Here is a 24,333-nt window from a genome sequence, read left to right as displayed (position 1 = left end):
TTTTGAGAGTTTAAACTCTTCTGATTCCAAAAATATGCTTGATTAATATTTAAATATGAAGGAAAACACAGAAAAAACACTTTGAAAACTTGAAATTTGGGGGGAAAAAGCAAATTTGCGGAGAAGATTTTTGGCGGGTTTTCTCGTTGCTACGTCACTCACGGCATCTCGCGGAAAAGCCAAGCGCGCGCGCCCGAGACTCCCGAGTCTACTAATGCCGCGCGAATCTGAATAAAATAGGCTTAACGCGGCGCTGAGACACTTATAGGCGTCACGTGAGCGACATCTAGAGTGAAAGTTTCTCCTTACTACGTCATTAAGCGAAAAAAAATTTTAACTAGGCCTTTTCCAAACACTAAACTTTGATTGCAATTTTACAAATTTCTACGAAACCAAATACAAAAGTAAACATATCATAATAAACTAGATTTTTCAAGGATTTTTTTAGCATTTTAAGTTTGTGGGTGACGAAAATTATGTCACTAACACTTTAAGGTAATTACGTCTCGAGCCGCAATAGATAGCATCTTTTCCAGTCTGAATAGATCCTTCATGAGCTCATACTAAGACACACTCGTTTCATTAATCAATATTTGACCATGGCTCCCTTTTTCACCGTATCTCTTTAAAAACAAAAGACACCCATTAAAATTTAACGGTTTCTATTACGAAAACTAATCGATTAAACAAAATAGAAAATACACTCACGAAAAGAATTAAATAAATTATTGTTTTTTAAAAAAGCGTGAATTAACCGAGTCATTAGCGGGATTAAAGTGGGACAACGTTAGAATGAATTTAAATTATATATAATTCTCTATTTATTTATTTATTCTAATGGTACTTAATGACGTATACGCGTGTCCTGTTTATTATTGTTTCCGTTTGGCAATTGCGTAATAACGAACGTATTTATAATCGTCACGCTCAATCGAACGCTGGCTCGTGTCCCACTTTCAGTCAGTCTTACAGCACCACGTGTGACGTATCTGAAACATTTCAAAACTGCCCTGGAAATAGTCTTTTTTTGGACTATACCTAACCCTATCTTACGCGTGCCGACCGGCTATCGATCAAGTTATTCCTTCGCTTCATTCCTGAGGACTCGTATTAGTTAAAAATCAGTAGTCTACAAGGAGGTCTTGTCTGACTCTCGTGGACGGACCATTTTGAGACGATGGGTTTTCTTATAAGTCTATCTTTATATTTAGTTATAGTGGAAGCTGGGATGTTCCCATAGCTTCAGGGTTGGTTTGGAATGGTCTGACGGCGCTGTTCTTATCGTCTATTGACGGACGAGAGAGAGAGAAAGAGTTTGGTATCTCGGGCACGTGTCAAGCCCAAGTACGGCAGCCGGTAATTAGCCTTCTGTTTGTCCAGCTCGCATTTGTAAGGGGGGGGGGGTTCAAGTTGGCTTATTCGGGAGGCAGCCCGACCCGACCGACATTCCAGCTTGTTGGAGCTATGGCTGGCGACAGCTGCTGCCAAGATGACCTTTAACTCTATCTCTCGCTCTCTTTCGGTAACCCCTTCTTCGTCTATAAGACCCACTCGTCAAATATAACTCCCCATGTCGAGAAATGGTCCCCATATATCCCCCGACTGACTATACGCCCACGCTATGGGATACGTTCGCATCTGTAATCGACATTGGTCAGGCTCAATTTACCCAATGATGATATATAATGTTTGATTATATCTGAACGTAACCCCTTTGAGGAACTAAAGTGTACGGAGAAGAAGACAGTCTGAATGTTTTGGGGGCGTATTTTCCTTCTCGTTTCCATTTCTGTATGATGCACTCTTTGACTCGGGAGTTTGTTTCGGGAGCTATGGTTAAAAGGGATCCGTGTCCTCGCATTCTCTCTCCCGAAGTCACCCGAGATGGGTACACAGGATGGATATGTATTTACTGATGTCGAATAGCGCATCATGAACTCTTTTGAAAACCCTTCTTGTCTTTTTGCGTGTCTGTTTAGATGAGTTAGGTTTAGCAGTAGGGTTGTTTTGGGGAATGAATGTCTTGGTTGCAGCATGCAGGCACGATGCATGATAGGAATGCTTGGCGGCTATTTAGGAGGCAGTACATCCCAAGGACATACACAACTACACCCCTTGTTTACAGTTACAAGCGACGTAGACAGAACGAAGTAGGTCAAACATGTGTGTGTGTGTCCCGATATTATGACATACTCTTTTTGAAAAATAATTTTAAATGGCAATCGGTCATCAACACGCATCATTTCGTGTTTACAGATACGTCTGATAAAAGATATGGCGCCAAGAATATCTTTATCTTGTCCAAAGATGACTATAGCTGTCCCATGTCCCAGCCAGTAAGGAAAAGTCCCTTAAATCCTTTGAGAAAAACCTTTGAAGCATTTATAAAAAGGTTGAACCTATTCCTTTGGGGGTAAGGGTGCTTATGAAACGAGACAATTTGAGCGTCTAGCATCCATTCATCCGTGGATGGCGCTTGCACTATTCCCCCTAGATTAATTTGGCCCTCCATCCTGGCGCTTAAGAGCTTATCTGCCTGGGTCCATGCCCATCTCAAACATAGAGCCCCCCCCCCCAATGCACACGTCCTCCACCCTCCCCCCCTAGATGACGTTAAATCAAACAATGAATTTTATTAAACGACGGAGTCCATTAAATATGTTCCGAATAAATCTCTTCTTGTTTACAATTTAATAATCTTTCAGAGTGTATGTGTGTCCTGGGAGGGTGGTGTGGTGGGTCATTCATCAAGTCTTAATGACCGTCCCCATGAATGCGTGACGCAAACTATTCATCACGCCTACTAATTCTCGCGCGAGCTTGGCTTTATTATGTCAGCTGATGAGATTGCACCAAGAAGTATAGATTTAAGACCTTAAGACAATACCCTTGCAATCGCCTATGATGAAAAAAGGTTAAAATAACTATTTATGGGAGGGCTGTTGCTGATACGTACTCGCAGTCTGTCTTAAAAGTATATCTTTAATCTAATTACTTAAGTTTAAGTAATATGTTAAATTTGTTGGTTTAAAGTCAAGATTTACAGACACATCTCAAGATTGTGTGTTGGGGTGTTGACAAGGTTAAGGTCAGAGGTCAAACCCCCAGTTGTCTTTTCGTTAACGTCGAATTGTCAAATTGTCACTCATTCTTTCCAAAACGGTGCCCTTGTTTTTCTACCGCCGCTGTCTCGTCGCTGTTGCGGGGTTCAACCCCTTTCTGTCTCTCTGTCTGTCTGGAAGTGGTTCTTGTTTACCAGAAAGGAAGACCTATAGCTCGCTCCCCTTCTCTTATTTTTCGTACAGATCCGCGATCATAGACTATAAAATGAAATGACTGGCCACCATATTTGACGGACAGTTTACACGGGCTTTTGACTTTGAATGCCTGCACCACCGTAACTGTATACCACCGCTATCACCCCATCCCATAACGCATGCTCTGAAATGTTTAGACCATTCCCGTCTATTTTGGAATAACGAAATAAATTCCCATAGATTGCATGCGTTTTTTAAAAAAAAAGTTAATTAGTGGTCATTAAGGTATGGGTTAGATATTAGGAAGTGAAGACCGTTGATGTTAGTGTTCGTTCCGGATGGCCGATTATTTACCGCTGGCGCTGTTTGCATCACTCAATGAATGACGCGGTCATTAGTTACCAGCGCCAGATTACACGGAACGACCGACTCTATAGCCATTCCATTAAAAAGCATTATTTTGACGGACAAAAAGGCATTTTTAAAAGTACCGCGATGGCGAAGCAATCCAACCGTGGAATTATTCGAAAATTTCAAATTTCAAACGCGAGTTCTATCCTTCCCCCACGCAACTCTTGAACAAAACACTCCAAGGATGACAAAAGGCAGCGTACATACTCTGTTCTTGCTATGTTCCTCGAATTACTTCCTTTCTCCCATGAATATTCCGTTCTTCATTAAATTAAGATTGACTTGTTCTTTATAGTTGTTTAAAATATTCTTTGGATATCCTAAGTAATTCACGTTGGCGAAAGAAAAGGTCATACTCTTTTCTTTCTTCGCTCGAATTACTTCCTATTTCCCATGAATCTTTTTATTATTATATAATGATTGTCTTAAATTCTATTTAGTTGTTTAAAATATTCTTCGAAATATTATAAGTAATCCACGTTGGAAAATAATCATCTTTCTCGGAATAGAAAACTTATTCTAAAATATTTTAAAATAATTTTAATTTTTATTTTTTCCAAGGTTCACTGACACGCAAAATAAAACACGCGCCCTTTTCTTAAATATCGTTTTGAAATCATCTTTTCTTGCGCGTGAGGTTTTTATTTTCTAATCAAGACATTAAACAATTAAATTCACTCCCACCCACATAACGAAATTTATTTTCATAGCTAAATTTATTTCACGATAAAACTTAAAACCTTTTCCTTAATGCGAACAGACGTGATCTTAATTCACGTGATACCATCTTCGTGGAAATAATTTAGTAATTTACTTGATATCAAATTTTTATATGAAGGGGGTTAGATACGTACGATGTTTACATCGTGTACCTTTAGAGGGAGGGTTTTTGATATCTTCCAAAACTGATTCTTATCTTTTTAGGTTAAGTCAAAACTAAACGATGCCCCGTTCATGAATTAGTACATTTAAAAATAATTTATAAATTTATGACTCTTGTTAATTAATAGCGCCCTGTATGCTTTCATTAATTATCGAGTGAACTTTATAAGCTAAGGGAGACTCCCCCTTTTACCCGATCCCTGAGTTGAAAGATACCGACGAGTTTAAGGGGTCAACCTAAGCTTTTCCCCATCAATTTCTCGCTAGTGACTAAATATTTCAATTGGCTATATAGCTCTTTGGTAAATTAAACTATAGAAGACCTGTATTAAATTCCACCAACTTTATATTGGGGGAATGAATTTTGAAATTTTAACTGAACTATATAGGGATATGTCCCTAGGGCGTCGTTCTTTAGATTAAGATGTCCTAGACATTCTCCTCCATTACCTATATCAACATTTTTATATCATAGTGGGGTTGTGTTAGGGGAATGGCGCGTGAAAATAGTGCAGTTTTATCACTAAGGCAAATCATTTCGAAGTTTGTTTTTCGCCTTAGTTTCGTCTATTTTTCGATAAAAATTCAAATAAACTATATGGAGGGGGACATAGTTTGGGGTCTTAAAATGCCCCTTTTGGGACCGATACCCCATGTCTAGCTCAATACTATTTTAATATACACTTATGCAATGTACTCTAACACAAACTTGGCACGCGACGCTATAGTAACATCAAACCTTTAACGATATGACTTCGTACCTTCTTTATAATTTTTTTCATATAGCTAATAATGCTAATTGCAATTAATAAATTAATTGGGAAGGCAGGTATCGATTTCGCCATCGTTAACGTAAATTAGGTTAAAACTTTCAATTTCATTTATTGGCCCACTGAATTATTATAATGAGGGGGTTTCGGTTCGGACCCTCGCGTTGATCTGCGGATCTGATCTTTTAAATATTAATTTTTCATTTATTAAAAAAATAAAAAAGGCGGTAAAGTTAATTAATTTCCGTTGGAAGATCGTATAGTTTTATTAATTATAGCCAAGATGATCATCGCCCATCCTCTCTCTTTCTCAATCGGAAGTTGATTAACATTCTAATCCCTGAAGTTATAAAATGCCAAGCCATTTAAATGGCTACAAAGCACCCTTAAGACGTAGAGGTTTTATTTTGAAATCTTCTAACTTGTTTTAAAAAATGAAGAGGGTTCCAATTAATGAATTATTTAAGGAAGGCCCGGGGGCCAAATGGAATTGATTATCGATATTAATAAATAATCGATTGATATCGTCTTTAAAGATGGCACCCCTGCATGCGCCTCGGGCCTTAATTCTACATTTACGCCTATTCGTTTAAAATATATTAACCGTGCACGGTGTAATGTTGAATAAGCTTGAGGACCCTCTTGTCGTCAATATGGTCCACGTGCATCCACATTCTGGACCGACATCATCGCGTTGTTAATCATCACTATCAAGTCTTTTAAACCATCTGATGACGCTTTGATTTTTAATTACTCGTGTCTATTTTCAAGTATAAATACTTTAACCGCATGCGTTTCAGGGTCGCCAGACCATCTCGGGTTTGGAACAGAAAATCGTGTGTACTGTTTGTTGTAGATAGTGCGCGGTTGAATCGCATACGTCACTAATGACTGGCAACACTTGTACGCGTACACTATTTATATCGACTTGTTAAAAGTCCGAGCTTGGTTCTTGGTTCAGCCTGAAAATCAATCCAGGACCATTTCGGTCTGCAGAAATCCATTTTTACCAATTGATGTTGTATTGTGGACCCCAGAGAGAGAGAGACATTGGGCGGGAACATGGGTCCAGTCCATGCAGGGATTCCCTGGACATCTATTAACTTGGGGGGAGGGTCGAAGGGGGAAGACAAGGCTTTCATATTTTTTTTTCTAAAGAACTAATACCGTTACAGAGAGAATGTCTTTGAAAGAAGCTATAGGAACATTGCTCAATATGGTTTGGTCTTTTTTTTTTTGTTCACGGGTCGCCGCCAGGGGTTGCTTGTGCCCATCCATTTATCAGACTGGGGGGTCATATAGTATAGTAGCGGGAGTATGGGGGAAGTGGGGCGCTCTTCATTAATAATGGGAAAGCGATGACCTAAGGAGACATCAGCTGCCCACTTTCACGCCCCACTTGACCCCCCCCCCCAATCCATGCCATGATTCCATTTCACGGACGCCATGGGTCATTTTTTAGGAGCTTATTGCGTCGACATGTTCACGGAAAAAATATAGTTATACTATAATTTCTTTTCTCGAAAAACTCGCATGGTAAGATTATGATGGGTCGAATTGTAAACAGTGAAGAAATATATTATGCTGACCCTTTATGGAAATTGTTCACCCTGTTCAAAATACAGTCCGGTGTGTTTCACCATCTTGTTCTTGCCTTAAGAAGGAACGGTGATGTGCTATGTGGACAAAGGCGTAAATTAAGAGATGTCTTCAAGTAAAAAAGGACGTGTGGTAACTTTGACGTACGTCCTATTTAAGGTCTTTGTTGTCTGTCCACATACCCTCCTGATGTTCCATTTTCTTAACCCCCTTCATTTTTGAACAGGGTCTGCACGTACTGTACGTTTCTTTGACGGGTTAAGTAGGCAACTAGTGTTCTCCGCTTTTGGTGTTAAGACAGTGAGCGCCAGGGATAAAAGGCCCAGTTTGTTTCTGTCGAATCTTAATACCATATACCATATAGAATGTATATGCCTTCCACACGGAAGCATTTTCAATAATCTAGCCATTTATTCTGGTGGCATTTTTTTGCATCCCCCTCTGCTCCCGGTAGCTATACGTAATGTAACTCCCGCGATGTCCTCTTAGCCACTGTTCAATAGCTCCTTTTCCGGGGTTAAACCCCCTTAGATTGATGGACCTTTTCAATTTCGTTCCAAAATTGTATTTTATTCAATATTTTTGATAGGGAGATAGCCTGGGGATATTACGACTGCGTGTTTGTATTAAAAAGGTCTATCGTCGTCACCCACGCTTTTCTATATATCATCCACTTTTCGGATTTTCTGGGGTTCGTCCCCCAAGCCCTGTCTCTCCTAGCTCACCACTCCTTCAGCCATGGGATAAGCGAATTTGAGTCTTTGGGCTATTTTTTCGCTCGTTGGGCTTGGTACGGGGATTAAGGGGGCAAGATCCCCTCGCTTTCACCCCGTAACTTTTTTTTTACAAATGTCCGAAACGAAAAATGAGTTATAGCCATTTTTTGAAATATATATTTCATCGCTTGTGTAGCCAAAGCTTTGTAATTTAGCATTAATCAAATAATTATTTTAAAATACAGAGTAATGCGACCCCCACCTTTAAATGTCATATTCAAGTTGGTTTATTCTTTAACAAATTTAAACCTACCGCAATTCATCTGTGATAAGGTGTTTTTTAGAGTGTGTTTGGCCAAAGTAGAAGCTGCGTCTGTTTGTTTAGTCCTCGAAGAGGTTTTTTTGTATTCAATAATATAAAGGATGTAGGAGCAATTTTTGAAACGTTTTTCGTCTTTACACTGAAAGACTTTTGTCCAATTTTCTGAGGGACACGAGCCAGCTAACGTCTTTTCAAAATTGATTTTGACATCGGGGAAAAAATCTTTTATATCGAAACTTCCGATTGTTGTTACGAGTGTTTATTTTGGAGTCGTGAGAAATATGGGAAAAAAGGTCCCAAGGATTTTTTGTTGAGTAAATTCGTTTTTTAGATAAAATTGATTCTATTAGTTTGTGTGGCCAGGTGGGGGAGGAAGGAAGGTTGGCTAAAGGTCTTTGCTTATTAACGTCTCGAAAAGAAAAACAGTTGGGCTTTCGAAGAGAAGGAAATTATTTATTTGGGAAAGCGCGGAATCACGATGATAAGTCGCGATTCTTTCCTCTTTTGTTTTCGTTTTCCCCCCAACGCGAAATAATGAAGAAAGCAAATGAAAATATTTAGGAAATTTATGGACTTACTCTCTCAGTCTCCGAAGGTCATAAGCGGGAGTAATTGCCAATGTTGGATAAGAGAAATGGGTCTTAATTAAGTATGTAAGAATTGTCCAAAAGTGGTATGGAATAGTCTGGGAGTTGGTCTTGAGTTTCTCCAAACATTGGAAATACGCTAACCTATTTGGCCTAATTAATAAATTGTTGGTATTACTTCGTACGACATCCTTCTAGACTCTTTTCGTATATTTTATATTTTGGCAAAGGTGACGCCAGTACACCACCACGCCATGGCGCATTATTCCTCTCTAGCGTCCTGCCAACCAACCACCTTTCCTCCTCTTCTATTCCTCCATCCATTTTCGATCACGAATAACCCCGAAAAAAAAAGAAAAAAACAAAGTAAAGGTTGGGGGTTCGCAAAATGAATGCGTTGTTTTAAACGCCATGACGTTCTCGAGTCGTGAGATCCGACAGAAAGATGCCAAAGCATCCACCGGGAGAGAGGGAAAGGGAGAGAGAAAGAGAGAGAGAGAGAGAGAGAGAGAGAGAGAGAGAGAGAGAGAGAGAGAGAGAGAGAGAGAGGTTTAAAGAGACAAGCGCGCGCGTCAAGGCGGACCAACCGGGGACCTCGCTCTCAGTTTCTCATTGGCTAGTCAGTCCAGGTCGCCACCAGGTGTATCGAGCTCCTAGCTCCTCCTCAAAACTCGACATGACCAAGTCTCTCTCTCTCTCTCTCAAAGAGACACAAGGTCCAACTCTCGGAATACATACTAAGGCTCATCCCCTTCTCAAGAAGACCGCCAAGGGGGGATGGAAGGACAACTGACTTGACTGCCGAGGGGGGGGGAAGATTGAGAACCGGGGGGACGGAAATTAAATAGGGGGAGGAGACTTCTCTTGTCTCTTACTTTTCCAAGAATCTTATCTTTTCTCTAATGTCTTCTTATCTCCGACTGTGATCTACTTAAATAAAACTTGTATATAGTTTTTTAATTCTTATTTTCGTTAACTATATTATTAATTAAATTAGAACATTAATTGACTTATTCGCAAAAGTACTAAAGTTACGATCTACCATAATTTTAATTTGGGAATTTTTATTTATACAAATTAGCCATTTCTAAAAATGGTAATTCTCGTTCATTGAGGTCGCTAGCTATCTTTGGCGATTCACTCTTTTCTCTCTCTTTCTCCTTGGAGAAAAGCTCCCCGAAAGAGAGAAGGAGAGAGAGAAAAAGTGTCGATTCCTGGGCAACCCCCATCTTCGCTCCCCCTTCAGCGATAGTTTTTCCTATCTCATCGTTTTTTTCCAACCCCCATCTCTTGATTCCCCCCTTTTTTGCGGGAGTTTTCTCGCTCCCTCTCCGCTCCCAAAGATTTTCTCCTCCGAGCTTCGTAATAATCCTAGAACGAAACGATCCCGAGCCAAAGTTTTGCGTCGCTTTTTCTCGGAGCTGGGGTAATAATTGCTCGAACGGAAGAAGGGCCGAGTCCACCCCGCCATCGCTCGGCCAGAAAGAAAGCGTTTGCCGAGAGACACCCCGAGCGACGACGACTACGACCAAAGGACCGAACCGAGATCGAAACGGGGAGGACCCTTTTTGCCTTCCCGGGGGGTTGAGAACGGAAAGGGCAAGGCGGGGAGAAATCTTTCGACGGAGTATAATCCCACTCGCACCCCGACTCTCTCGCGGAGAGAACGTTCTTCTCCGTCTTCCCCCGACTCTACAATTACTTTAGATCCTAGTGTCACCCCGGAATCGTACCCAGTGCCTAGACAATCACGTGGTGTGGTGTCTCGTAAACACTACCGCTAGCCGCTACCGTGATAAGTTAACTCTAGCTTTATTATTGGTGTTAAAGAAATAAACTTCTATGACGCGTGGCGGAAAGTAATCGGAGTTGGTCTTGAAAAGTTATTTGGGTGGTAGGCGAGATGACGTGTTTGAAATTTAGTCCTCGTTAGGGTCGTGGTGGTAGCCCATTGTGGCTGCTCGTAAAGGTTTCAAACTGTCGCCGCTAACTTTCGGTGGCCAGGGACGCAATCGTAGCGCGAACGAATTGTCTGTTAGTAGTGGTGGTGGCGCCGTCAATATGACCAGCGCCGTTTCACGACCCATCGTTTGTAATTCTTTACCTTCAGGCTTGGTCGGCGGAGGAGGCGAAGTTCATTCGCGCAATCATCAACATCCACGTTTCTCGCTGCGTCCCGGAAGTTGCTCTCCCACCGTCCCTCCGACGTCCAACAGTAGCAGCGGACATCATCATCACCACCATCATCATCATCACGGAGCTTCTTCTACGCGGAGCGCGTCTTCGGTGGCGGTATCGACGGCATCGGCGACGGGACGCCTACCCGTTGTTACCTCGGCCGAACTCTCGCCCTCAGACATCGGCGTCGCCGCTGCTAACTTGGTGGGACAAGAACGGCGGCCGCATCAACAGGGACATCTTCAAAGAAGTTCCAACTCTTCGTCGCTTCTTATGGATGTGGTGAGTAGTGCAAAGAGGTTTTATCTTTCTGTCTCTGGTGGGTGGGACATCGAATCGGTCGGGATGGGGGAAGAGGGACAATCAGGAGGACCCCGCCGCGCACGACGCGCGCGCGACTTTGTTGTCGTCACTGATGTCTCGCTCGTAGCATCCCGGTCGGTCATTCGCGCTCTTAAGACACTGACTCAGTCATCGTTCGCGATGAACCCTCCCCAACTTAGTATTGTAATCTCGATTTTCGGAATCCCAAAGAGTCAAGACTCGTAAGAAACTCCCTTAATTACCCAACCTACATCGTTAAAGATGAATGTAAGTGATTACTATTAACATTTCTGGTAATCTATTATCCATTATTTAATATATTTATTCTTCGTTCATTTAATATTTGGGGGGACCATTAATAGAAGTCTGTTTTAAAACGGTCCTTCCGCCAATTAGAATCCCTTAAATTTATATCTTCCTAATGGAAATCCAATAAAGCCAGAAGCCGCCCTTAGATATAGAGATTAATTATACCAATAATGTTTTAGGACGGACCTCCTCCTTAACTGAACCCCATACCCCAAACCCTAACCCACCCCCACCCCTCTCTCGAATCGAGATCTCTGTCCTATAGCTGTACAATTACATAAAATGAGTTATTAATTTTAAATCAGAGAAACGATATCACGTTATCTATATCAATGACCCCCCTCCTAGATAGATAGGTATACAACCGGATTGGAAATATTGCCTGGCGCTAATTGTCGCCGCCTGGTAAGATCCTGAAGTTATTTAAAATCTCTCACGAATATTTTTGGTAACATCTTCGATATGAAAATTTAATTTAATTTCTTCCCATAGATGAATGCGTACATTAATACGCGATTATTCATGGGTTGATGGCTATTAATTCAATATAATTAGAACCGTGTCTATCTCCGAAATATTTTTTGATATCTGATACCGAAATGATTCTCGACCTTTTTGGCGATTGGGCGAAAGAAATCCTTGAAGCGTTCGCGTTTCATTTCGTGACGAGCTTAGCTCCCGATTGCTTTTAGGCACGAAAAAACTAGATTCTTAATTACACAGGTGTGTGTGTGTCTCTCCCGAGAGTAATATTCCGGTTTCAACCACCGAAACGTCCAATTAATTACGTCCATGTTACTCATGTTTATTACATTGACCATCGCCGTGCACCAAATGAGGCCGGGTGATCATTCGATAAATTTCTATATTGATTTATTATTAGGATTGTATACGTTACCACAAGCGGTGGGTTCGGTGCATGTATGGTATTTAATTGTTGGGTGTTCATGAATAATTCATGAATAATTCATTATTTAATTAATTTAAGATTGGGTGAACATTAATTAATTAATTAATTTGGGGAGGATACTTTTAAAGAATGATGCAGCAGTCAGTCCATTATTTTCATATATGACATTTTTTTTCTGGTTTTTCAAAATTCCATAAGTTGTTTTTTCCCTGACATTCCCGCTTTTCCGAGGTCGATCTCGGGGTTTGAACCGTATAATTTAGCCCCTTCTTTTTAAATTACGGGGTCGTGGCCGCGACTGGTAATTCTTTTAAAGTCACACAGGCGCCTTTCTTCAAAAGACCTTATAGCGAATACAACAAAGCGTCCATCTTCTTCCTTTTGTCCATATAGAACGTTCCACTTTTTTTTAGCTAAAAAGCAAAGTCGCTCGCGGTCACGTCACGTCTTGGAATACCTGAGGAGGATGGTGGTGGTGATGGGGGTATAATTTTGGCGCGTCGTGTCATCCACCACGCTCTTCTTTTTTGTGGTGGTCGTAATGGCTCTTTAAGCAGTGGGTGTCTCCCTCCGCGTGCAAGACGACAATTTTCGTTCTTTCGCGCCAAAATTGTACCTCGGAGCCATGATTCACGACCTAGCGCCGGGACCTTATGCCATTCCGACTGGTTTCATTCATAGATAAAGGACTTAAAAGACAGTGGAAGGTTTTTGTGTGATCTTTTGGCCCCTCAGGCCGACCAACTCCGCATGCATGCGCTGCTTTATTATTATGATTATGATGATGGGAACGATGCTGCTATGGAATGTTGATGTTTTTCTCTGTATACCTGTACATAAAAATTCCTTTTTTCCCCTTTTTGTTACCGTGCTGTACCGGTGTCGTTGACGTTGTCTTTTTCGCTATCATGACCTTTAGTCGCAATTTGGCTTTGTGTACAGCTTGTAATTGTATTTATTCACTAATGAATAAATGCAATATCTATATCTTGTCACCAATTTTATTTTGATACACCGATGTGGTTGTTAAGGTTATAGATATATCTATGGTATCGAAAACTTTAATGTTGTAAACCGGTTGTAATTAATATTCGGGCTTTAATTGAATTTATTCACGTGGGAATATCTGTTATAGATCTCTTTATGGCCTCCAAAGTTCAGACGGTATTAATCCCAATGAAAATGGTTGTCTTTGCGGATTTAAACCGCAATTACGTGTACCATCAATGAGGTCGCTCATTGTTCTCCATTAAACGTTATTTCTCAGCTCAGCTTCTTAACAAAGGCTACCCTTCCTCTTCGACTTACTTAACCATGGTTAGAGAGAGAGAGAGAGAGAGAGAGAGAGAGAGAGAGAGAGAGAGAGAGAGAGAGAGAGAGAGAGAGAGAGAGAGAGAGAGAGAGAGAGTTACTATACAAATCAAGTCCCATTTTCAACGTCAACCACCATCCCGTGATTGTTAATGATACTACCCACCCCGCGTGTGTCTAACTTAGCTCCATCCGCATTAAGACTTGGGTATAAAGGGGACTTGGGATTTTGGAGCGCGCGCTAGTTTTTCAATCTGTCACCGTGAATACGGGGGTTCGGTGGCGGCGAAGTCTTTAATATAGCATTAAGAGGTCGTCCCCTTCTCATAGTACGACCCAATTACTCCGGAGAAGCAAAGTCATTAAGCAGACCCCCGCCTCAGCTCAACGACTCTCCAATCCCGCACTATCAAACCCTAGAGAACAGTCGAGTCGAGTCTATGTATACATCCCCGCCGTTTCATACTAATTGCGGGAATACCCCGCGTGCAGTTGAACACGCTGCTAAGAAGACTGTGTTCCCATCTTTGGTCGCATTGACAATTTCATCTTGACGGCAGCCTTAACCAGTTAAGGGGTTTTCGATAAGGAGTGGACAGAAGTCAATTAAAGATAGCACCCACGAAGTTATTAGAGTCCAAGGAACTTATCCACGCTTGTATTCCAAAGAAGTTATTGATGATTTTGAGTCTTAATTGACTTCTTAAGATAAGCAGGGACGAAAAAAGGGGAATATAGAGTTACTTTGGTAATCTTTCGGAGCGAGGAGGGTGATAGGTTCCCCCCTTTTAATACCACCACTGCACCAGAGTCCACTCACTCAGTCCAGAATCCCATCGCTATTCGGAATGAATCCCGCTTTTCATCAGTGAGGGAATCCCTTCGGATAAGCTCCCAATATCTATCTAGGATCCCGGCCAACCATGACCCCCACTGTCCAAAACAAACGGATAGGATTTAACCTCTATTATAAATCCAGTCGGCACTAGGACAGAGCGTTGTACGAGTTTCGGACACTCAGCTGAGACCTTATTGATTGGGAAATTGAAGATAGTATTTTTAAAGTTATTTAAAACAAGATGGGTCGTACCATTTAAATTGTTTGTCAATGTACTGGCTCATGTGCCTATATTGGTTGAACTGAAGAAGACAGACCTCCCATACCGTGATTTTTTTTTCTTCTCTTCTCTCAGTGTACACAACCCGTACATTCGCGCGCTAAACATATAACAGCCGTTTCAAATCCCCCATACATTAAGTGTTTACAGAAACCTTCCCCAAATTCATTCTGAATCTTCCAACTTGGCTGGGGAAGAAATTTCCTACGTACGTCCATATCCGAGTCGCGTTAAGTGCGACTGACGATTGCTAGTCTGTCCCTAACTCTAGCTCCTATAGGTGCAAATTACTTAAAATAATTAAATTATTTTTTAATTTGACATATTAGAGGATAATCACGTTAAAACTGCGTATACATTTTATAGTTTTTAACTAAATGATTTGAGACAGGGTGCACGGCGTACACTCCGATAATACAAGTTTGTTTTTACACCCTCGCTATAAACAAGCATAAAGTTATCATCCGTCCCTGTATGTGTTAGGCGGCAGGCTGCGCGCCAGTTCTGATTATAGCATCGTCTGCTATGGCGAGAAGCTGATTAGCATTGACACCTCGCTCCAATCCTGCCTTCTCGTCCCTTTCCCTTGGCAGGGCACGCAGTATACTCGACGTATATACGCGTTTTCGGCGCATGCGTTATTGTCGACGATGGGCCATGTGGCCCGCGAGTAGAGCTATAGGCTACTATCTTCTCTAAAGTAAAATATAAAAGGTGGTTGGTCTCCGTGACACACTCCAGGACACCTATATAAACTTATCAAAACTGGACTCCATATCTTTGGGGAGCTGACTCGCTCCAACACCCAAGCGCCTTCCTCCCGAGTTTCACGGGCAAAAAAAATCTGTAGACTGTTTTTTTTATTAGCCTATAAGTACAACCTCATCTTTTCCGATTGTTATCAGTCTTGAGTATAAGTACATTTTTCTACCCCCAAAGGACGTTGCCTAACCTCCCTCAATGCAGTGCGAACACTGATCACGGTTCAATTTTAGGCCTAAAAATTTTAAAGTCAATTCAACTTGAATCGAATACACTGTAACTTTGATTCAAAATCACGGATACACGTACCAGTGTCAATATCATAGAAAATAATTAAACTAATTAACGCTAAGTGACTGTCTTCGAATGGGAGCTCTAATTCTTACTCGTTTTAGACTCGAGGACATGGACTTCTTTATACAGTCAAGGAATTGTTGGGTTTTGCAGCGAGTCTAATAATTTCGGTGATCGCCAATCTAATCTTGTATATGGACCTCACCCCGAGAATGGAAGCTATCTAAAGTACTTGGGCGCGTGACACCCATCCTTCCTCCCCTTTCCCTTTCCCCAAGGAGTGACGTCGGTGAATATTCCGTAAGGAAGAAACGGTAGAAGAACAGTTGTGACGTCACTGCAAACTCGCGGTGGACAATCATTTCTACCGAGGTGGTGGTGGTGATCCTTGGTTCATAGTATAAGACGTGTTTCGACGCAAGATATCTCTCACTTTTTATGGGCCCAAGTGCCTTCTTTTATGGCTTTTTTTTCGCTCGTGGTCTTTGAGGTTTACGCCTTATAATCTATCCACCTCCCTTGGGAAGTGGGGGTCTACCCCATGTACACGTACACGAGTACGTAATCGTTGCTTTGGCCCACGATAAGAAAAACCAAATGGGATAAATTCCTTGACATTGGTTACATTATTAACAAAAACGAGTCATACATATTTGGGTATGTTCAAAATGAATTAAGACATTAAATAATCTTCCCCGGTCCTATTAATTCTGGGGTATAATTTGTTCCCAAGGCGCTCGTATCAACGCGTATATCGCCTTACCTTAAAATATCGTTTTGCATAATGAGTATATTATCTATTTAATAATACTCCTCATTTATAACGTAAAAAATGGTGTATTCTTCCCCTAGGGTCTAATTGAAAGACTGAATTGCCCGACTTGCTTCGACGCTCGCAGCTATGCGTGTAAAAGGGCCAAGGCCTACCCATGACATTAATTTAATTTATAAAACACGCAACAATTGATATCAGAATCAATGTGGGATATGTAGTACATTGTATACCCTTGAAAAAACGGTTGTAATGTCTGATATGAACCATTTTTCTGTATGACAGATCGTAGGGTGTCGTTACCTTTAGCCTTTACTACGTATGCATTGTCTTCATTGAAACAACTGAAAAGTGGTGATGGTTGAAATGGTCCGTCGGAAGGGAGCCAAGGGGGGTTGGGGATTGGGCACAGTCTATGTATTTATACATTATAAAAACCTAAAGGTTACAGGCTGGTTTTTTTTTTTAACGAATTAAGAATTACAATGGGAGAGAGCGGGCGTTTGACGAGACGGTTTTGCTCGCTCTTTACACGTTGTTAAAGCGACTAAACTCCATTGCCATCGGTTGTTGAATTTATACTATATCAAGAGTGGTTTTGGTGGTGGTCCTCCCCATCATGTCCCGTGTTAGCTAGCTAGCTGCAGATGGCCAACCGACCGACCTAGAGAGAGAGAGAGAGAGAAAGAGAGACCACCTGGGCCCTATAAAACCTAATGCCAGTGTTTCTAGCTACCAATTACCACAGCAAACCCTCAATGAATGAATAAATGTCAGTTAAACAATTTCCCTCCCCTCTTGCCGGGCTGCATACCCCTCTTCGTGTTTGTCGAGAGTTAGAGATAAACATAGGTGTATGCTCCACGGCTATTTAATTATCGAATTATATTTAATTGGCAATTTAATTTAACTTAATGAGAATTACTTAATTATTAGCAATTTTTTAATGGTGTTATGGGGTAAAAAACTGTAAGTATCTGGAAGTCGGTTACTTAATTTTGAAATGAAAAATCTGTGAGAGTCATCTAGGTAATTCCGTCATTCCTTTTTTCACGTCAAGAGCATATATATTTAATTGTTGGTGACTCTGTTGAGTTCTTGAATTTGTCCTTCGAATCCTCTCCATTTATATTGACAGTATAGAAGATATACGTAGGAAGCTATATTGGCCCGCTGACATTTTTGACAGAAAATTGTGGTTAAGGATAAAAAAATTATTTCTACTCACGACTCAAAACGAGCTCCGACATTTCGTTCTTGCGGTCGATGAAGGACATACCTTGGTTGGGGTTTTTAAAAACATACCACTAGAGTCAAAATAAATTAAAAAATATTACATTAAAGAAAAAAGAAAAAATAAAGTCCATCGGAGAGACAGGGACGGTGTGTTCAGCTCTTTGTGCTGTCAATCAAAAACGCGTTTTTGTTGGCTTTTTAGTTTGTTGTTGGCCCCTCGACATTTCTCAATGTGTCGTTCGTGTTATAAACCAGTTTAGCTTCCTCAAGATTTCAACTCTCCATCTCGGAATCCGTAGCCACAGCGTGAAAACGTAACGAATTTACGCTACATGGCCTTTTAATTCTTCTTAATTCTCTATATGGACGACGGTATTGCGCCATTCCGAGATTTACTTCTTAAATTATAACTCAAGTACCTTTTTAAACCAATGGACAGTATGCTCTTAAAGGTCCAGTATATAACTGAGGTAGTCTCGGCAATTGGGGATTATATTGAAATCTTAGCGTTAAGACCCTATTGGAGATATACTGGTCCTTTAAAGACTGTGATGTTTCGAGTCGATAAATCAAAGGTTGTTCGCTAACTACTCGAGTCTTTCAACAATAGGAACTTTCTAAGATCTCGTACTGTTTTTTCTTTTCATTCATTCATTAATTACTCGATGGTAAAAACAGGCTTTTTAAAACTAGCCATAAAAAACAAACCATTCTTTTTTTGACTTAAAAGTACTTGAGAGAGCAACTTCCAGGGTTTTTCAAGAGAGTGACTGCTTCAACTTTTACGGGAAAAGAAACGTCTTCGTGACATTAGGCCTAAGGTAGCTAGTCTTCAATTTAGAGCGCTTGGTTCATGCGCAAGGTTGATCTTCTCAGCATGGATAAAATTTACTAACTCGAAAACCATCATGGTACATTGTTTTTTTCCCGAAACACAGTTCGGTTGAACTATCGCGATAGAATTCCCCTATAGTTTCTCAATGGTACAAGGTTAGGTTGTTACCAAGATGGCTTCTTCTTCTTGGAGAAGAAACCATTTCTTTCGCGCCATCGCCTTTTAGCTCAGCGTGATTTTGTCGGGAAAAATCACCTTGAGTGCTCGAACACGAATCACGACCCTATATTCCTGTGTACAGACCTTTAGTTTCTTGTGTGTATTTGGCTTCCCCCCCCCCATTCCCCGGGTTAGTGTCCCCCCTCCCCCAGTTCGGTCAAAGCATAGATCTTCTTCTTTCTGGCCAAATCCTCTCTCTCTTTGGATGATGGGCCATTTTTGTAGTTTGACTTTAGTGCAAAGGAAACTCGAACTTGAGTCGTGACAGTCCACAGAAACGACGTGATAGACCACAAGCGCTGAACTCGACCAATTTCCCCCTTGTTTCCTGGACTATATCGATGGGTTAAGTTTTATCCAATCAGGAGACACGTACGTGTCTTACTATAACTGTAATAACAAGTGGACTTTCTTAATAGTTATCTTCGTTAATGCTTGCATTGATAAACGTACTTACTATACTCACTTTAGGGTTAACCTAAAACCGGTCCCCTTTGAGGCCTGTAATCGTTGCTCGGATAACATACATTAGACGCGTGTCGTCTTGTCGACTTATACAAGACTAGTGACTTTCGATTGAGAAAGACTCGTTGAATCCATTCTTTAAAAGCGCGCGAGCTAGGGGGAACTGAATATCTTTAATCCCTTAACTTATGGTTTTTCCGTTGCATTTACCTGACCCGACCTGACCTTTGCCGCGTCTTATATAGTTCTCTCGCTCTCTCCGAGTTTCTTTGAGTAAAGTCACCTTTAAGTGTCTTTGACGGGCCAGGGGCGTCTTTCGCCTGGATTATCCCTGGTTGGGGTGGCAATACCGACTTGAAGAGTACAGTCGGCGAGTTTCAAAGCCATTCTCTTCTTCTTTATTACCCCTGATAATAGTTGACAATAAGCCTCAACGGCACCTATATTATTATAGATTGGATGGTTGAGTAAACGGACTTAGTACCCAAGTAACTTTTAACAATGGACAGACAAAACCATAACCTCAACCATCATGTGATAATACCAACCACCAGATCAGGGGGTCTATTAAAGTGGATCGGTGTTGGTGGTAGAGTACATTAGGGGCGACTGGAGGTCTGCTTGGACATAATAGGACTTGTTCGCTCCCTCGGATGGTTGGTTGGTCGCTCTGTCGGTTCTTCTCTCTGATCCCGGACAATAGCTATCCATTTTCCTCCTCTCTATCTGAAAGTCATCTCTCCTTCTTTCTTCTTTTTCTTTTTTACACATTGATGGGTGACAACCTACATGAACTCGATTATGTTTCGCGCCACTTTCTCCCATCCTTCCTTCCACCATCCCTCTCCCCGTCCGTGTTTGGGCATCAGCTTCTGCAAGGGCATGCGCGCGGGGCAAGCGCCATTACACCCGTGATTTATGATAAAAGGTAAAAAAGAAAAAAAAAATCACAAATTACAGACTATATTTATTTCTTCTTTTTCTCTTCACCCAAAGTCCGATCGAGTTGTACTCTGTAATTTGAAAAACTCGCGCATTTAATTTTTGTCCCGTGATAGTCTAGCTAGCCAACACCAAAAAAGGGCAGAGTAAAACTCCATTTATCAAAGAACAGTCAGTATATATAGGCCTACCATCCGAGAAAAGGGAGGGGACCAAGTACTTGAGAAGAAAAAAAGAAATCCGAGGTCCGAATTTCTTTTCTCAGTCTGGTTGAAGCGATTCGAGTTAAATGATGTCTTGGCTAGGATTCTTACTTCAGGAAGAATGGACCTGCATTGAGGGGGGCGTACCTGTTTACACGGACTCTTTGGTTGTCGGGCCACCACCAGCTATATTACTTTTATAATTTTTTTGGACTCTAGTACAAGCGTACAGCGTGTTTCTCTTACCTTCCAACAACAAAAGGAGGGTCAGCCCCAATTCTTTTTTTACCTATATCTTTTGACGGTACATGGCGACCTCAAGGCGCCTTGGGCTATCGAAACAGAGCTAAGATGTTATACGTGGGATACGCCGTGCATGGACCGGTACTTGTCCTGATTTATGGAAGGTTGAGGGGTACGTTCCTCTGTTCTGTTCCAGCCAGCCATACTTGGGAGTTATTAACTTAGGAGGACCCTATTGAAGTTTATCCCTTGCGGGCTTCCCTTTTTCTCCCAAGATCTATAAATGTGTACCTTTCAGAACAGTACCGTTTTTTAACCAGGCAACCCATATAGTGTATAATTTGAGAGTGGTCCATTTTACGAAATAAATAATCCGTAACCTTTCAGTGATCTTGAGGCATTAGGAAAAAATTTGAGTTGTCTGAAAAACAAGTATACCAAGCAATGATCGAATTGATATTTCAGGTCATATCTAGCTAGTTGTAATTTCCCACGGAATGTCTGTCTTTTAAGAGATATCTCGTGGTCCATCCCCTTCTCTCTCTTTCTCTCGCTCAGAGAGAGAGAGAGAGAGAGAGAGAGAGCTAAGAATTTCTTGGAGAAATAAGATTTAGGCCAAGACTTCTTTCTGTATGTCAAAAAGCTTTTTGGCCGGCTCTCACAATATAGCTGCGTTGATTTTTAAAATATATTTAAGATGGCTCTGTAATATTAAAAACCAGTTTGACAGCGATAAATTGCGTCGGCTATCCATTACCATGGAACGGAACGCGTTCCACCGAGTGAAGGGTGCTCTTGTACGACGGGCCCTTCAAATAATCTGACACTTTTTGACAGCTACAATTTTGTTCGCGTCCCCGAACTCGCTACACACACACACACATACTATTCTCACACTCACTCACGCGCGCATGCGTCAACCAAACATTGAATCTCTTCTAGGAATTACTTAACTCCTTTACCGTAAAAAGCGCATTATTTGAAGTAACGATCATTTTTTTTGTGCTTGCCTATACCTGGAAATATGGCTTCTTTACTGGCTTATACAAATACTCTTGTACTTGATATTCCTCCGTGACCGAAAAGTTGAAAAAGACTATATAATTGAACAATGCTTCGAAACTATATAGAGAAAGAAAGAGGCAGGCGCGGTATTGGAGTCCTTTGATCTGGTCGGGGTCAAGGAGGTCATCTTGGCCATCTATCAGAGGTGTCACAGCCCGAACCGCGTCCAATCAACATCGGACACGCTCCCCTCAACTATCACATCCCCCTTAAAAAAACTATACGCCAAAATACAAGGGATAGAGGTGCCTGCGCGCCCTAACTTTAGTCAAAAACATTTTATATACCTTACCCCAGCCTACTAGATGCCAAGAAGATAACTAAACCGATTTACTCGCTCTCCGGCGCGGCCGGGTTATCTTTAAAAAAACACTACACAAAACAAATTAAGGATAAATTCCCCGCAAGCATTTTAGATTAAAGATATTATTATTTTGGTATGTACAAATTAAATAGCAACAATTATTGTTAAAGAACTTTGGGAAATTCCCTGCTCCTTTCTCGCTAGAGCTCGGCATTTTCGATCAATTATCCACTTTATTTTATCTTTATCCATACCCGAAAATTATCCACAGAACTTACATGTTAAATCGTATTATAATCCACAAATTTGTTTATAAATAATCGGTTATCCACCAATTTGTGGATAATTGATCGAAAATGCCGAGCTCTATTTCTCGCACCATTAAATGAATCAATATCGTTTAATTGGAATCGTGTTATTGTGTAAAACGGATTGAGGGTGCCACCATCCTTGGGGCTCTAAGTTATTCTTGAAAAACCTGGCGACATAGTGAGTGAGTGCGTGGCCTTCCTAGTATGATTTGTACACTTAAGATACCGAGAAATTTCTCTTTTATTTGACATCATATCCCGAAATTAAAACGAAATCGTATAACTTTGATACCGGAGCCGTTGGCGACAACGCCTGCAGGTGTTACTTAACTATTTGGCCCGTCTTTTACCTTTTTTATTTATAATGTATTCCACGCGGCGATCTCATCGGTAAAATAAAATAAAAAAAAATATTATTAAAGGAGACCCGGACAAAGTTTTTTTTGGTGAAAATCACGGCGTGTACAAACTTTGGGAGGTGAAATCATTAAGGGTCCCTTGCATTTTGTCCCTCCCCCCGATCACGAATATCCGTGTCCCGGCATCACGACCATCCAAGACTGTGTGTGTGTGTGTGTGCTTGCATGTTAGTTCTCTCCATATCCCCCTTCCTCCTCATCTCCTCCCCCCCCCCCGGTATCTTTCGGAAAACGCTCGGCAGACATCGTGCCAATGAAAAAATATAGGCGACAAAATATATATGGTTGACCCCCAGTTTAAGTAGTAATTCTTAAAAAGAATTCGTTCGCCGGCCGGAGTTGCTTGCCTACATGCCGATTAAAGTGTCTCCACCCAAAACTAGTTTCGCTTTTAATTCCGAAAAGTATATCTTGTTAAATTGAGAATGGATACCGTATCATTGTAGGCTTTATTTTTAATATGGGTATAGTTGACCTATTGGTTCATTCTCTACAAATGCATTTATAATTCCTTGTGTAGTTGATTGAATTGAACTTCATTTTTATTTTAAATAATTCTCAGTTGGTCGTATTGGGCAGTAAAGCCCTTTTCAGACGATACAACTTTTGACCCAAAACTAAATGGCTCAAATAGTATAGAGTCACGCAACTAGCTTACTCAACTCAATGGTTGACTCATATAAATGAGTGAAAACGTTGTATCGTCTGAAAAGGCCTTTAGTGTTATCTTGTTGAGAATGAAACCTCTATTATTGTTGGGCCTTACTTAAGATTTGACCTATTGATCCATTCTATACTTTTGTATTTATAATTCCTTATGTCGTGATTGAAAATTGGGGGTTTTTATTTTATTATTATAAGTAATTCACAGTTAGTCGTGTTGCTTTCTTTTTTTTTTGCCATCGAATAGTAATTGAAAATGCGTTGTCACGTATGACGATGGCGACGTCATGTTCTCGGAATAATCTCGAAGAACGATTCTCGGAAGAAAGTCAATACGTGACAATTTACGAAAACAGATTTACCCGCAAGTCCGCGACTGAATAGATTTGAAGTTATATAGCTTTTAGGAGGACGCGTCATGCCATAGTCACTCCGAAATAATTGAAATTAACCCACGCGTTGCTCGACAAAAACAATACTCATCACTGCAGCGCGTCCCGGATACGAATGAGATTCATCACTAACCACGTGATGGGACTAACGTCACACACTCGAGGCAGCTATAATGTTTCCTAAAGGGTCAATAGGTCAAATTAAGACGACGTCGACGGATAGATAATGACGGTTTTAATGTCAGAGCGAAAGTGTTTTGGTATTCTTGGCGATCCGCGCTCTCACTCGATCCAGGATCTAGCAGTTGATTGAATATTTTTACTCGAGCACCACCGGCACAGTCTTCAATTGGCCCGAGATCTTTCAGCCGATAGACAATCCGCCCCATACCGCAAAATTTATCTTTTATACCTCTAACAAAAGCCATTAATCGAAGTCTTTTAAATTAAGGAAAAGATACTTTTATTCCCTTAACTTGAAACGTCCGACGTACCTTACGTCGAAACGATGTCC

General features: G+C 41.0%; 1 protein-coding gene and 1 long non-coding RNA gene across 21 annotated transcripts in view; one reads left to right on the top strand and one right to left on the bottom strand.

Annotated features, from left to right (window-relative positions):
• Nucleotides 1–22,247, bottom strand: part of LOC149692639 (uncharacterized) — a 31,388-nt gene extending 9,141 nt beyond the window's left edge. For 3 of the 18 annotated variants that reach the window (XR_016382827.1, XR_016382829.1, XR_016382828.1), the window contains exon 1: nt 490–10,655. This is a non-coding gene — a long non-coding RNA (uncharacterized LOC149692639). Of the gene's footprint in view, nt 1–489; nt 19,220–19,269 lie in introns of those variants that run through there. The other 15 variants (XR_016382831.1, XR_016382830.1, XR_016382835.1 and 12 more) reach the window with 14 other exon arrangements.
• LOC149692638 (uncharacterized) overlaps nt 1–24,333 on the top strand; it is a 108,053-nt gene that overhangs the window by 26,721 nt on the left and 56,999 nt on the right. For all 3 annotated transcript variants that reach the window (XM_089868460.1, XM_089868459.1, XM_089868462.1), the window contains exon 2: nt 10,655–11,004. In XM_089868460.1, coding sequence (XP_089724586.1) covers nt 10,655–11,004 — 350 coding nt within the window. The remainder of the gene's footprint in view (nt 1–10,654; nt 11,005–24,333) is intronic.

The sequence above is a fragment of the Phalangium opilio genome, unplaced genomic scaffold, assembly GCF_054372755.1.
Source record: "Phalangium opilio isolate 3A_F unplaced genomic scaffold, DU_Popi_V2 ptg000024l_1, whole genome shotgun sequence".
Classification (NCBI taxonomy): Eukaryota; Metazoa; Arthropoda; class Arachnida; order Opiliones; family Phalangiidae; genus Phalangium; species Phalangium opilio.
The sequence above is the reverse complement of the archived record's forward strand: the minus strand, read 5'-3'. Positions and strand labels throughout refer to the sequence as shown.